The 14,166-nt window shown below is 40.8% G+C and overlaps 1 protein-coding gene across 1 annotated transcript in view; it reads right to left on the bottom strand.

Annotated features, from left to right (window-relative positions):
* Positions 1-14,166, bottom strand: part of ATP8A1 (ATPase phospholipid transporting 8A1) — a 649,985-nt gene that overhangs the window by 135,587 nt on the left and 500,232 nt on the right. The window contains 3 exon segments of the mRNA XM_030191344.1: positions 521-631; positions 2,065-2,159; positions 2,162-2,247. Coding sequence (XP_030047204.1) covers positions 521-631; positions 2,065-2,159; positions 2,162-2,247 — 292 coding nt within the window.

Below are 14,166 nucleotides of genomic sequence, written 5' to 3' on the forward strand. Positions count from 1 at the left end.
AGTTACATATATGATCAAATTGATACACTAGGTGAGCCTGAAGTGTTATGATTAAACAGTGGGTCTATCATATAATTGCACAAATCACAAAAATAAAAACTATAAAGAATAAATGATTTTAACCCTTTAAAGTTCCACAATACTTTGGTTATAACTACGGTTTATTCAATATTAATTTTTTTTAATAAATGAGTATCTCCCTTTGTGATGTTAGATGTGCAGAAAGTACACCTGTGTCAAAATATCTTCTAAAATTTCAAGCAAAGGGGATGACTATGTTGAAGATGAGGAAGGTGATATTTTCCCTCACATTAATTGCTGCTGATTGAGAAGAGCTGATGATCCCTAGCACTTAAGACATGCTTAAATAGCCAAGAAAAATGCACAGCTCCATCAAAGGATAAAGAATTTATTTTGAAAAGTTAGCCCATTACGCCACTCTCATACACACCACTCAAACATTTTTTTATCTATGTTGATAGAGAGAATTCACACAGTTTAATATTTCACATGCAATTACCTCAATAATGTATAGGACAATGTTCTTGTAGAAGCAGTATAAGATGCATTTAGCTACTCGATTGTAGTTCCAGGCCCCATGTACTAATAATAAGTTCTTCAGGTACTTAAACTATGAACAGATTAAAAAAAGTGTTAGCAAGTACATGTACATTAACACAAAAGATCTCAGAGAACAGGCTGCAGTTCTTTTAAGCTATATTTTATAGCATTAAAATAGTGTTAAAAAATTAGGTAATTCAGTTGACACTGAGAATAAAAACTTTTAAGCTGGGACTTGGTTCGGAGGTGTTTTATGCTTCAAAGGAATAATTGATATATTGTTGTTTATTATCATATTTACCCCACTTTGTTCAAGAGATTTTCTGTTATTAAACTCTTTTTTAATAGGACTTTTGATGATCAGCTAAAATTAATATACCCTGATAAAGCACCTTTAGTGTGAAAATCAGGGTTACTGACTTCCATGTTGTCAACCTATAGCATCTCTGTCTTTCACCCTACAAGAAGTCCTAGTTCCATTGATGTTTGAAGCTGAGTTTGATCTGAGGCTAAATCAATGGCAGCCCTGAAGGTAGGTAGGCTGGGGAGAGGGACAGGCCTTCCTTCTCAAATAGAAATCAGTAGAGGGCAAGTACACAGCAGGATTCTGGGAGCAGAGCACACACTGACTGAGCCTATGTTCTTTCACATGTTGCTGATGACTCTACAGTCAGGTTTTTATACCTATGCCAGTTTTAAAGAAGTGTTTTATTCTGACGATTTGGGATACAAGATGTTGAGATGATGACTGTGGAGATGAGTACCTAAGTTATGGTAGGAAAATGCTGGGCAAAGGGGGATCTTCTGGGATTTTATTGGCTAGAAAGGGAAGAGGGGCAGGAATGTAGGAGGCTGTGCTGAGAGGGCAAAACGTGCTGATGCTGTGGTGGGGAAAACATTCTAACTATGGGATTCTGATAATCAGTATTTACAACATGTATTCTAATTTATAGTAGTCAAAAAAGTAACTTAGTAATATTACAGCAATTTGAAAACATTGAAAAAAAGCACCTTAAAAAAAAAACCTTAATTAGTGATAAATAGTTAACAAAATTTATATTTTATAAACCAAAATCAGAATCCAAAAAGATAGCATGGTCTAAAGAAATATCTGTAGGTCCATAATCTCCATGCATGCAAATTTCTCTCATGTATATTCATCAGGGATACCCTGAAAACCTGGCCTGTTGGCAACCTTGAGGCCTGGGAATGAAAACCAAGGTATTAGTGTCTAGAGAGAAGTAACTTTAGACACTAATATCCACAGTCGGACCCACAATTTATAAACCTAAAAACTGTGCTAATACTACAATTAATTCGTACTAGATCCTCATATAGCACCATACTAGTTCAACAGCTAAAGAGTGGTTTGATAGTTTCCAAACAAGGAAGCATGGCTATAACAGCAACATGTGGAATAAAATATAAGTTAGGGAGGACCCAAAGAAGAAAAAAAAGCAATCATATGTTGAGAATTAAGCTACCATTTTAAGAATAATTTACCTGTGCTATTGAGTAGTCTGATGAATTGGCTGCTTGCAGTCCTTCATTTGCCACTAATGCCCACCACACATGGGCAGTCTGTATCATGCTCACTCGTTGGCACCATCACCTATTGCTAATGTGATTACTTTTACTTGTCTTTTCACCATCTCTACAACTTCAGACTTCTGCAGAGGTGACACCCTATGAAAAATATCAATCCACAGTAAAATTCTGAACAATTTCTCAATATAATCTCTGATATTAGAACACAATTCAGTATTACACAGAAAATTCTATGACGGTAGATAAGACTGTAAGGAATATCTACTAGTCTGCATGATCTACTTTCCTGTTGTAATACCACAAAAACCTACTTGATCTCATGCTTTATCTACTTATCTTCACAACCAGGGATTCTCTGTGCTCATCACATGCTAGGGTTGTGTATGGCATTAGGCTATCTAGGGAAACCTTCAGCCTTGCATCTTCCCTCCACCTCTAGCAAATATCTGTCAGAAATCTAGGTTCTCACCCTGAGATTTTGAACTCAATCGTGTTCACTCCAACACCACACCCACAACAATCTTAAAAAAAACACAAGGTTTAATATTATAAATATGATGTCCTCTTTTTTTCCTATATAGTACACAATATGTAAGGATCCTTTTACCACCCTCACTAGCTTGGTATGCTCGTAGTAGCAGGACTATATCACTTTATTTTAGTTTGGAGGTGTACACCATTATGCTTCAGTGGCTGCAATAGGTGTTCTAAGAGGAGGATATGGCTGGATGCTCTTTGAGACTTGCCTTCAGTTTCTTTTCCACTGAGTGTCTTTTACCTTTATGGCTCCCCATCGGCTTGGGAGTCTCCTAGACTCCACAAGTTATGATATCAGAATTGCGTTCTGCTAATTGTCAATTCTGCTGGTAGCCTCTACAGTGGCAGGGAAATCAGAAGTTCCCTCATCCTGGATAATAAAATCTTTCTTAGCTCTGGCAGAAGGATCCTTGGCCTTAATGCAATGTATCTCATCCCTCTCCAAGGCATCCAGCATTCCAGAGGATTGTCAAGGCTGGGGTTTGATGTAGGCTTCTAAGAATGAATTGTGTGTGGCTCCGAACATCTCTTACTTTGCCACACAGCATGTCCTATTTTTGAAGGAATTAGTGTGGGTATCTTGTCAGAAGCCTTTGAGTTGGAGAATGTATAGAAGCTACAGTGCATGTAGTAGGGACCATATCATCAGCTATTATTAAGAAATCTCACTGAATGAGACCCAACATACCCCCCCTCCCCTCTTTGTGTGGATGGAAGTTGCCTATTTAGACAAAGTAATTTCTTTCTATGGTAACCATTACCTTGGATATTCATACCAAGATGCAGGTGAGAGAAAATGATCACCAGGTCTTGACTGAGAAGCAAAACCCTGGAGAAAACTGGTAAACTGGTACTATATCCCTTCAGGGTCTCTGGCTCAAGCAATGGGGTTATGGTGATGGGTTCATTAGGAAGATTCATTTTCCCAAGGATACACAATGACTTTCATATTTAGATGATATCACAGTTTCAGATATCTTAGCTATAGCTGGAAGAGGTGAGTTTATTTTTGTTTACAACAGCTAGAGAATTGGTCATCGAGGGTGAAGATGAAATTGAACACGGAAAGAATAAGTTTCTATAGTTTGGGTCTTAAGTGCTTTCACTGCCTTTGAAACAAGGCAGTGATAGTTTTACTTTCAAATCCTCACTGCAGAATGTAAGGATTACACTAGATTCAGAATTAATAATGGTATGTCAGATAATTAAGTTTTTTTCAAAATGAGATACTTTAATACAAAAACCTTTTATTATTTATCAGTTTATTATTATTATATTATACAGTTTATGGTCCTTGTACAAGCTTTAGTATATTCCAATTAGACTACTGTAAAACTATATACATAGATTATTTGAAAAGGTGCTGAAATGATTACAAACTGGCCAAAACACTGCGGTAAGGACTCAGGCAGTAAAAGCCATGCTCTACTTTTAATTTTCACGCATGGCCATTTACTGCCCCCATTTTTAAAAAGCCTTTTTTTTTCCAGTCATGGTAAAAAATGGCCCAGCACGCACCAATTTCACATTTCCAAACTACTGCAGGCACTTTTTACTGCAGCTTAGTAAAATGGCCCCCTTAGTGAGTGAGTGAGTGTTCTTAGGGACACCTGTCGCTATACCACTCACCTCCCAGAAGGTGGATTGGTATCATTTTTTCCCCAGATAACCTTAGTAGTCAGATCTTTGGATAAATGGTGCTCTACTGTATGCTCAGTAAATCTTTAAAGGAAGCATTTTCTTGATTCAGTTTCCACAGTATTAGAAATTTCAGAAGAAATGCATACAATGTCTTATTTTCAAGAGGTTTTTTGCAGTTGCCTTCTACTTCTCTATCAGAAATATCTAAGGTTTATTACATACCTAGGTCTTAAAAAATTGCACAAGGTTTTGATCATTTTGTGTCTTCAGTACTGTGAGTAATTTCAATGTAAGAGGATTGTAAGAAACCTCAATAGAGGAACATACTAATAGAGCGACATAATAGCTACTTTTGTAAAAGCTGTTGATGGAATACAATTTTTTTTTTGTAAGTTTAGGACAGGTTGATTTTCATGGGCCAAAAATAAATGATTTTCTGGCTTTTTATGTAAGAAGGGAATTTTCAAGAGCTGAAACCTAGAGTTTTGGTGTTACATCTGGGTATTAAAAAAAAAAACAATTCCCCCGTAAACATATTTCAGATATGTTTTTTTTTTTTTTTTTTTAATACTAGCTCAGTTGGAATCTATTTTACAGAATAGAGAAGGAAATGTAATATTATGATTTTAGTTTAGTAGTAGCCCTTTACTTTTGGATGGTTATTTTGAAATTACAATTTTTTTTTAGAGTCTGTCATAACCTTTGTTCTATCTTTCCTTAGTACTGTGGATTGTTCTTCTACTGATTCCATTTTGTGAACTGTACAAGTATTATTTTCCTTTATTTTGGCTTTGTGCATACTCTGGACCCTTGTATATCATTCTCGTTTAAGGAAACCCTCACTGTTAATCCGTGAGGGTGATAACATTGGCTGAGACAGAAGCAGCAAGTTAGATTGATGAAGGGTGGGGGGGGGGAGGGAAAAGAGAGGGTAGTGGGGTGAATTAATTGGAGGCTGGCAGGGCAAGCAACAAAGGGAAAGAAAAGGGGATTGGTTGAAGGAAAAGGAATTGGATTGGTTAGGAAAAAGGACAGGATAGGAGGCATTTGGCGCTGAAAAGGATAGTTAGTTAGGTAGGAGAGGGGGAGGGTGGTTGAAAGGTAGTTGAAGGATTTTGACGGTTTTAAAAAGAAAACGGAAGAAATTTGTGCTTACCTGAGGTGGTGACTGTGAGAGGCTTGGTTAATTGAATGGACTAGCGATTCGCGACGCCACTTCCGGTTTTTTGTGAGGTGAAGTAAACGGAGGAATAGGGAGGAGGTGTGTGGAAGCGGCATGGTGTTGGTGGTGTTTTTGGGGTGGGGGGAGGCGAAACGAGGGGCGGAATTGTTTTTTAAGAGTGGGGGGGGAGCGGCTGCGTGAGCGATGTATTAGCGTCGGCACTTTTGAGGAGCGGCTATCGCGTCACATTCCGGTTTCGCGGAGGTGAGGGGGGAAGAAAAAAACCGGAGAACAGGGGAGGGGTGATTGAAGTTTGGCCGTGGAATTTCGGTGAGGGAAAGTGGGTTGGAAGTTTGTTATAGTTGGGGGGAGAGCGGAGGAGCACGGAGGGTTGGAGAGAGGCACTTCCCGGTTTCGGGAGGTGCAGGAGATATCGGGAGAAGTTGAAGGAGAGTTTTTAGGTGGGAGGTTTGTTTTAAGTAGTTGGAAATTGGTGATTTCATGAACGGAGGGGTGACGGGTTTTTATAGGGGGAGGTGGGGTGAGGACCAGTGTGGGAGTGGATGATTGGTGGGGGACTGTGATATTGGTGGGGCTGGAGGGTTTTGGAACTGTATGAGGGTTTTGACTGGGGGTGTTTGGGGAGTGAGTGGAGTGGAAATTAATTTATTAAAAAAAAAAAAAAAAAAAAACAGTGTAGATGGGGCCAAAGAAGAGTGGGAAAGGTGGGGAAAAGTGAGTGCCAAGAAAAAGCATGGTATGAGTACGTCTGAAGAGGGGACAACAGGGAGGGGGGTGGTAGATATGGGGAGCTCTGTGTATAGGGGCAGAGGGTGTGCAGCAGTGGACATGGTGTTGAAATGGGTTGTCAGGTGGGTTGGCACATGGAGCAGGAAAGGGGTCAGAGGATGGAAGTTGGTGCTACAACTGGTGACATGGCACGTGGCATGCAGAGGCGAGTTGATGTTCCGGTGCAGAATGTTGCGTGTGGAAGATCCATTAGAGGGGCCTTCCTGTGGGAGAGCAACGGGTGAGTTGATGGGAATGGGTGTAATGGAATGTAACAGGGTGAGGGAGGGGAGAGAAGTGCGGGAGGGTGCGAGAGAGCGGAGTAGTCGTGGTAAAAGATGACAGGAAAAGGCTTGAGGAAGAGGTTGAGGAATAAAAAATTTTTGCGTAATTTGTGTCATGTTGTAAGGAGGTTGGATAGTGAAAAAAGGCGGAAGAGGGGGAGAAAAGGAGACCCGATGCAGGTTTGGGAGTCTTCAGATTCTTGGGATTCATCAGGGTCTTCGTCATCTTCTTCGAATGAAGGAGAAGTGGTTGGGTGGGAATGTGGTCATGGGGATGGGGGATAATCCTATGTAGGTACAGTTATGGTTCCCGGCTGGGGCATACAGTATGTAATATTGCACCTTTAGACTGTTATATAACGTTAAAGTGGAAGCAGAGAATTTTAAAAGGGAAATATATAGATTTATTGCTCGTTAGCACGAGATAGGGAGGGTAGTTGCGGGGAAGGATGGGGTAAAGGAGGATGGAAAGAAGAAAAGAGGGAGAGTACCAAAGACATTATGAATTGGATGTTAAGCTTTCATGTATTTGCCAGTGTTTTGGGAGCTCAAAAACCTGCTCTTTACCCGGCTTATGGAGTTATTGTGATTTAATTTTGAGAGCTTATAAAATGTATGGCGGTTGGGCCTGGGTGAATTATGATGAGCAGTTAGGCGGAGTTTGGCAAAGGATAAATCTGAGAATTGGGGTGTCCGAGATGTTGATTTGTGGATTGCTAATTTTACACCTGCTGTTAACCCTCCCTTTCGTGTGGGAGCCTCTGCCGGATTGCCCGGGTATGGTAGTGGCTCAATCGGAAATACCGGGGGGGTTGGCATGGGTCGAACAGGAGGTGTCTGGATGGGAGGAGGAGGAACTTTGGGGACAAGCTGGATTGGTGGAAAAGGAAGTTCCCCCGGGAATGTGTGTTTCCAATTTAATGCAGGTCGATGTAATAATAGGCCGGCTTGCAGATTCAGGCACTGTTGCAGTGTCTGTCAAGGATTCCATCCGGTATTTAAATGCCCAAGAGGAGGGGTTGGGCAGTCGGGGAAGGTCGGGGCGTGGAGGAACTTCAAGTGGCCCCGGTTTGGGCTGGCAAGGCCCTTCTCCTATTAACATATCTGCTTTACAAAATTGGTTGGGTCGGTATCCGTGTGGTGGGGATGCGTATTGTTGTGGATCGGTTTTGCAGAGGGTTTTCCGATCCCATTTGAAGGACCAGTGTTGGATCATAAGTGTAAGAATGCTGTATCTGTGATTCAGCATGCGGAGGTGGTTAGGAAGAAGTTGAAGAAGGAATTGAGGCTTGGGCGGATAGCTGGTCCGTTTGTTGACCCACCACTTGAAAACTTAGGTTGTATCTCCATTGGGTGTGATACCGAAAAAAGAACCGGGTACATATCGGTTGATTCATAATTTGTCGTACCCGGAAGGTGGTGGTGTGAATAGTTTTATTGATCCAGAGTTGTGTTCTGTGGGATATGCAAGTTTTGAGCAGGCTGTGGATCTGTTGAGGAAATTGGGGAAAGGTGCATTAATGGGAAAAGCTGATATTGAGGCAGCATTCCGTTTATTACCGGTGCATCCTTCAGCATTTAGGTTGTTAGGATTCCAATTTGAAGGAAAATTTTATTTTGATAAATGTATGCCGATGGGGTGTTCAATTTCTTGTACTTATTTTGAAGCATTTGCGACATTTTTACATTGGGTAGTTGAACAAGTTAGTGGTTGGGATTCTATAGTGCATTATTTGGACGATTTTCTATTTGGAGGTCCAGAGAATTCGTTCCAGTGTGCTGGTTTGATGTCGGCGTTTCGAACTGTGGCAATGGAGTTAGGTGTTCCTTTGGCTTTGGAAAAAAGTGAAGGACCTGTTACTGCATTGGTGTTTTTGGGGATAGAATTAGATTCTGTGAAGATGGAGTCTAGACTGCCTAGAGTGAAGATTGAGGCTTTGCGTCAGGAGATTGATAGAGTGTGCACCAAGAAAAAGGTGACGTTGAAAGAAATTCAGTCGTTGCTGGGTCATTTTAATTTTGCAACGCGGGTGATCCCTATGGGAAGAGTCTTTTCAAGACGGTTAGCATTGCTAACGGTAGGTTTGCGGAGGAGGCACTTTCGAGTGCGTTTAACAGAGGCAGTACGAGCAGATTTGCAGGTCTGGAGGACATTTTTGTCACTGTTTAATGGCATTTGTGTGTGGCAAGAGGTATTGGTGTCCAATGTGGATTTGCAATTATTCACCGATGCGTCAGGAGAGATTGGTTTTGGTATTTATTTTGGAGGTGCATGGTGTGCAGAGGAGTGGCCTCAATGGTGGAAAGAGATGGGTTTGTGTAGGAACATAGCTTTGTTGGAATTATTTCCAATTTGGGTGGCTTTGTTCCTATGGGAAAGGAGGTTGTGTAATAGGAGGATTGCATTTTATTCTGATAATATGTCAGTTGTTTGGGCAATCAATAAACAGTATTCGCGGTGTCCAATGTTAGTGGAGCTGTTGCGATTAATTGTGCTAAAATGTTTGCAGTTAAATGTATGGCTAACAGCTAGACATGTGCCTGGAGTTTGTAATGAGATTGCTGATGCCTTGTCTCGTTTGCAGTTTCATCGTTTCAGAGCTTTGGCCCCATCAGCAGATTGGGAGCCTACAAGGATATACGAAGATTTGTGGGTCAATTTTCAGGAGATTGTGAGGCGCTGTTGATGAGAGCATTAGCCCAGAATACTTGGAAGGCTTATGGAGTTGGATGGCGGCGATTCTTAGCTTTCCTAGAAGATAAAGATTGGGACTTGGTCTTTCCGATTGGTGAGGAGAGAGTGGTCCGACTTATTGCTATTGCAGTGGAGAAAAAATGGTCGTTTGGGATGGTGTCCCAGATGATGGCTGCAATAGCATTTGTGTCAAGATTGCTGGGTTGGGCAGATCCAGCTGGCACTTATTTGATTCGTAAGTTATTGTGTGGTTTTTCTAGAGATCAAGGAAAATCACGGATAGAAAAGGTGAGAAGGCCTCTATTTTATGCACAAGTTGTGCAGTTGTGTCAGGTGTTACCAAAGATTTGTTTTACGGCCTATGAGACACTGCTATTCAGGTGGCTTTTGTGGTGGCATTCTTTGCAGCTTGCAGGATTGGGGAATTGGTAGTTTCCTCGAAGCGAGCGCTGGAGGATGAGGGTTTGAAGAGAGGGGAGGTGATGGTGGAAAAGGGGGTTTTGCGTTTATATTTGCGCAAATCAAAAACTGATCAGGAGGGAAAAGGCACGTGGATTACTCTGCGTGCGGTTAAGAGTTTGGAATTTTGTCCAGTTCAATGTGCAGTGGTTTATAATGAGGTAAGGCCGGCTGGTGGGGAAGTGTGGTTGGTGCATAAGAATGGAATGCCTTTGACTAGGTACCAATTTGCAGCGGTGCTGAAAAAAGGCTTAAGGTTGATGGGTTTGGAGCCCAAGGATTATGGCACACATTCTTTTCGAATTGGTGCGGCTTCAAATGCAGCCCAAGAAGGGGGTTCAGTAGAGTTAATTCAGCGTGTGGGGAGATGGCGTTCGAACAGATATAAAGGATATATTCGGGAAAGGAATTGAATATGTCACATTAAATTGTTTTAGTTTCTTTTGCAGATTTATTGCCTCCGGACATATGTGTGTGGATTTGTGGCCATTCATTTGTCTTTTGGGCACACAAGCATGCTCGAGAATCCAAGTGGGGAGCCAACCTGGGACTGGTGGAATATGGTATTTGAATCCGCTGGTTGGCCATTCGAGGAATGACATGGAAGCAACTTCTAGCGGCCTTACTGCAAGCTCGGAGATTTTCGTCACCAGTTTTGATATGTATTCATTTGGGGGGTAATGATCTATGTCATGTTAAAGGAGTGGATTTAATCCATTTAATGAAAATAGAATTATTGGAGGTGATGGGTTATTTTCCAGAGGCTATAATTGTGTGGTCACACATTATTCCAAGAAGAGTGTGGAAAGGGGCAATTAATCCAAAAGGTATTGAGCGCTTGAGGCGTAGGGTGAATGGGGAAGTGTCTAAATTTATGGGGAGAATAGGGGGTTTGGTTTTAGGGCATGAGTTGATTTCTTCGGATTGTGCAGGTCTTTATAGGTCGGATGGAGTTCATCTGTCCGATATTGGGATTGATATCTTTTTAAGTACAATCCAAGATTTGTTGGAGGATTGTTTAGTGAAGAATTTGGCTGCAGCTTGTTTGGTGGGGAGCGGTGACAAGATATAGTCTGTCACCGCTTGTGGCCTGGATGAAGGGTGCTACAGGCACCAGAAGCGGTTAAAATGAATATTGGGAAAGTTATGAAATGGAAAAGAACTCAGGGGCGGAACCGCCATGAGTGAGATGTGGCTTGACGGCACCTTAAGTCACATGGGGGGATGGGGGTAAGTTGGGGAAGGTAAGCCAGTTTCGTGACCGAATGGCTTAACAGTATTAAACCGCTATATATGAATTTAACCGAGATATTGATTGACATGTTACTAAGTGGTTGTTAAGTGAATTGAGTTATTTATGATTATTTGGAAATAAAGCTGCAGCCAAATTTTATTCCAAAAAAGAAAATGTTGTTTGGTATTATTTATAATTAAGCATTTATTAAGGCTGGCTGAGGTGCGAATGTCAATGTTAGGAAACCCTCACTGTTAATCAGTGAGGGTGATAACATTGGCTGAGACAGAAGCAGCCAAGTTAGATTGATGAAGGGTGGGGGGGGGAGGGAAAAGAGAGGGTAGTGGGGTGAATTAATTGGAGGCTGGCAGGGCAGCAACAAAGGGAAAGAAAAGGGGATTGGTTGAAGGAAAAGGAATTGGATTGGTTAGGAAAAAAGGACAGGATAGGAGGAATTTGGCGCTGAAAAGGATAGTTAGTTAGGTAGGAGAGGGGGAGGGTGGTTGAAAGGTAGTTGAAGGACCCTTCCCGGCCCACCCTGTTTTTTGGTGGGAAATGGGGATTTTGGGGGTTGAATTTTGGAGAAGTTTAGGAGGGGCATGGGGGAGTGGGGGGTAGTATTTGGGAGGATCGGTAGCAGCTTTTAATAAAAGGGGGTGCCTGGATGAAGGGTGCTACAGGCACCAGAAGCGGTTAAAATGAATATTGGGAAAGTTATGAAATGGAAAAGAACTCAGGGGCGGAACCGCCATGAGTGAGATGTGGCTTGACGGCACCGTAAGTCACATGGGGGGATGGGGGTAAGTTGGGGAAGGTAAGCCAGTTTCGTGACCGAATGGCTTAACAGTATTAAACCGCTATATATGAATTTAACCGAGATATTGATTGACATGTTACTAAGTGGTTGTTAAGTGAATTGAGTTATTTATGATTATTTGGAAATAAAGCTGCAGCCAAATTTTATTCCAAAAAAGAAAATGTTGTTTGGTATTATTTATAATTAAGCATTTATTAAGGCTGGCTGAGGTGCGAATGTCAATGTTATGTTTCTTATATTGTATTTGAAACATGTTAATAAGAGTAAAAAAAAAAAAAAAAGAACCACAAAGAAAGCTCGACAATGACTGAAGTACCACACATTGATGCCAACTCATATTTACACTGACCACTGCCAGAATGAAAAAAAATATGATGCAATATGCAATAGTGTAGGTTTTATTTTTCTTTGGTATATGTACACACACAAACTCACTCAGAATTTGCCTTCATACAAATATCCATCCACTTACACGTATACTTTATACACCACAATCACCAACACAAACCCCACCTACACCATATCTTAAGGTCACCAAATGGAGAAAGAGAAAATGTACCATTGTGTCACTCTATACACGGGCACTTTCTGACTGATTCATATTATAATCTGAAAGAGGATGGGTGGCTGGGTACAATCATTTTGTTCCAGATAAATTCAGTTTTCAGATCTTTGGATAAGTAGATGAGTAGCCTAATGGTCAGTGCAGTGGGCTTTGATCCTGGCAAACTGGGTTTAATTCCCACTGCAGCTCCTTGTGACCTTGGGCAAGTCACTTAAACCTCCATTGCCCCGGGTACAAAAACTTAGATTGTGAGCCCTCTAGGGACAGAGAAAGTACCTGCATATAATGTGTACAGTGCTGCATATATCTAGTAGCGCTATAGAAATTATTTAGTAGTAAAAGAGTATTTTCTGGATTCAGTCTTAGAAATTTGGAATGGCACCAGAAAAATATAATTTTTTTGTTTCCTTACACCAAAACAGTTGGGTTTACAGTGCTAGTGAACTGCTTAGTTATCAGTGGAATTTTTACAACTGTTTGCTCTAGGAACGTGCATTCAGTTTCTGGTTTTGTTTTGGAAGATTTGCATAAATATGCACTAAATTGAATTTACACACACAAAACTTATTCAAAATGCACATTTATCAAACGCTACATGTATTAAATTTATAAAACAAACCAAGAAACAGTTGGCAATTAAGCAAAATAATCTGAATTGAGGGAACTGAGTGAAACAAAATAAACATTCTACACGAAACAGATAGCAGTGTGGAATCCTTGTGGATAGAAATTCCATGTGTAAAAGGAAGCAGTATACTGGTAGTGCTCTGCTACTGTCTGCCAGGACAGAACGAGCAGACGGATGAAGAAATGTTTACAGAAATGAGGAAAACTGGTAAATAGGGCAATAGTATAATAATGGGTTATTTAAATTACCCAAACTTTCACTGGATAAATATTACATCAAGGAGCGCTAAGGAGATAAAATTCCTAGATGTAATAAATGACTGTTCCTTGGAGAAACTGGCCCAGCTTAGATGCAAAGCATCGATTAAGAAGGCTAAAAGAGAATATGAAGAGAAACTTGCCGAAGAGGCAAAAACTCACAGTAACAATTTTTCCAGGTACATCAAAAGCAGAAAGCCTGTGAGGGAATCTGTGGGACCATTAGATCATGAAAGAGCAAAAAGGGGCACTCAGGGAGGACAAAGCCATAGTGGAGAGACAGAATTAATTCTTTGTTTCGGTCTTTACGGAAGGACATGTAAGAGATCTATCTGTACCAGAAATGGTTTTCAAGGGTGACGATGAAGAGGAACTGAAAGAAATATTAGTGAACCTGGAAAATGTACTGAGCCAAATCATTGAAGATATGAATAAACATGTTGATAAAGGTGAGCCAGTTGATGTAGTATATCTAGATTTTAAGAAAGCTTTTAACAAAGTTTCTCTTGAGAGATTCCTGAGACAAGGAACAGGAGGCAATGTTCTGTTGTGGATTAGGAATTGGTCATTAGACAGAAAACAGACAAAGCATTAAATGGCCATTTTTCTCATTTGAGGAGCGTGAATAATGGAGTGCCACAGGGATCTGTACTGGGACCAGTGCTATTTGACACATTTATAAAAGATCTGGAAATCAGAACGACAAGTGATGTGATTAAATTTGCAGATGACACAAAACTATTCAAAGTTGTTAAAACGTGTGGACTGTGAAAAATTGCAGAAAGACCTTAGGAAACGGGAAGGCTGGGCAACCAAATTTAATGTGGACAAATGCAAAGTGATACACATTGGGAAGAATAATCTGAATCATAGTTAACTGATGCTTGGGTCCACCTTGGAAGTCAGAACCCAAGAAAAAGATTAGTGTCACTGTAGACAATACGCTGAAATCTTCTGCCTAGTGTGTGGTGATGGCCAAAAAAGCAAAC

The sequence above is a fragment of the Microcaecilia unicolor genome, chromosome 2 (genome assembly GCF_901765095.1).
Source record: "Microcaecilia unicolor chromosome 2, aMicUni1.1, whole genome shotgun sequence".
Taxonomy (NCBI): domain Eukaryota; kingdom Metazoa; phylum Chordata; class Amphibia; order Gymnophiona; family Siphonopidae; genus Microcaecilia; species Microcaecilia unicolor.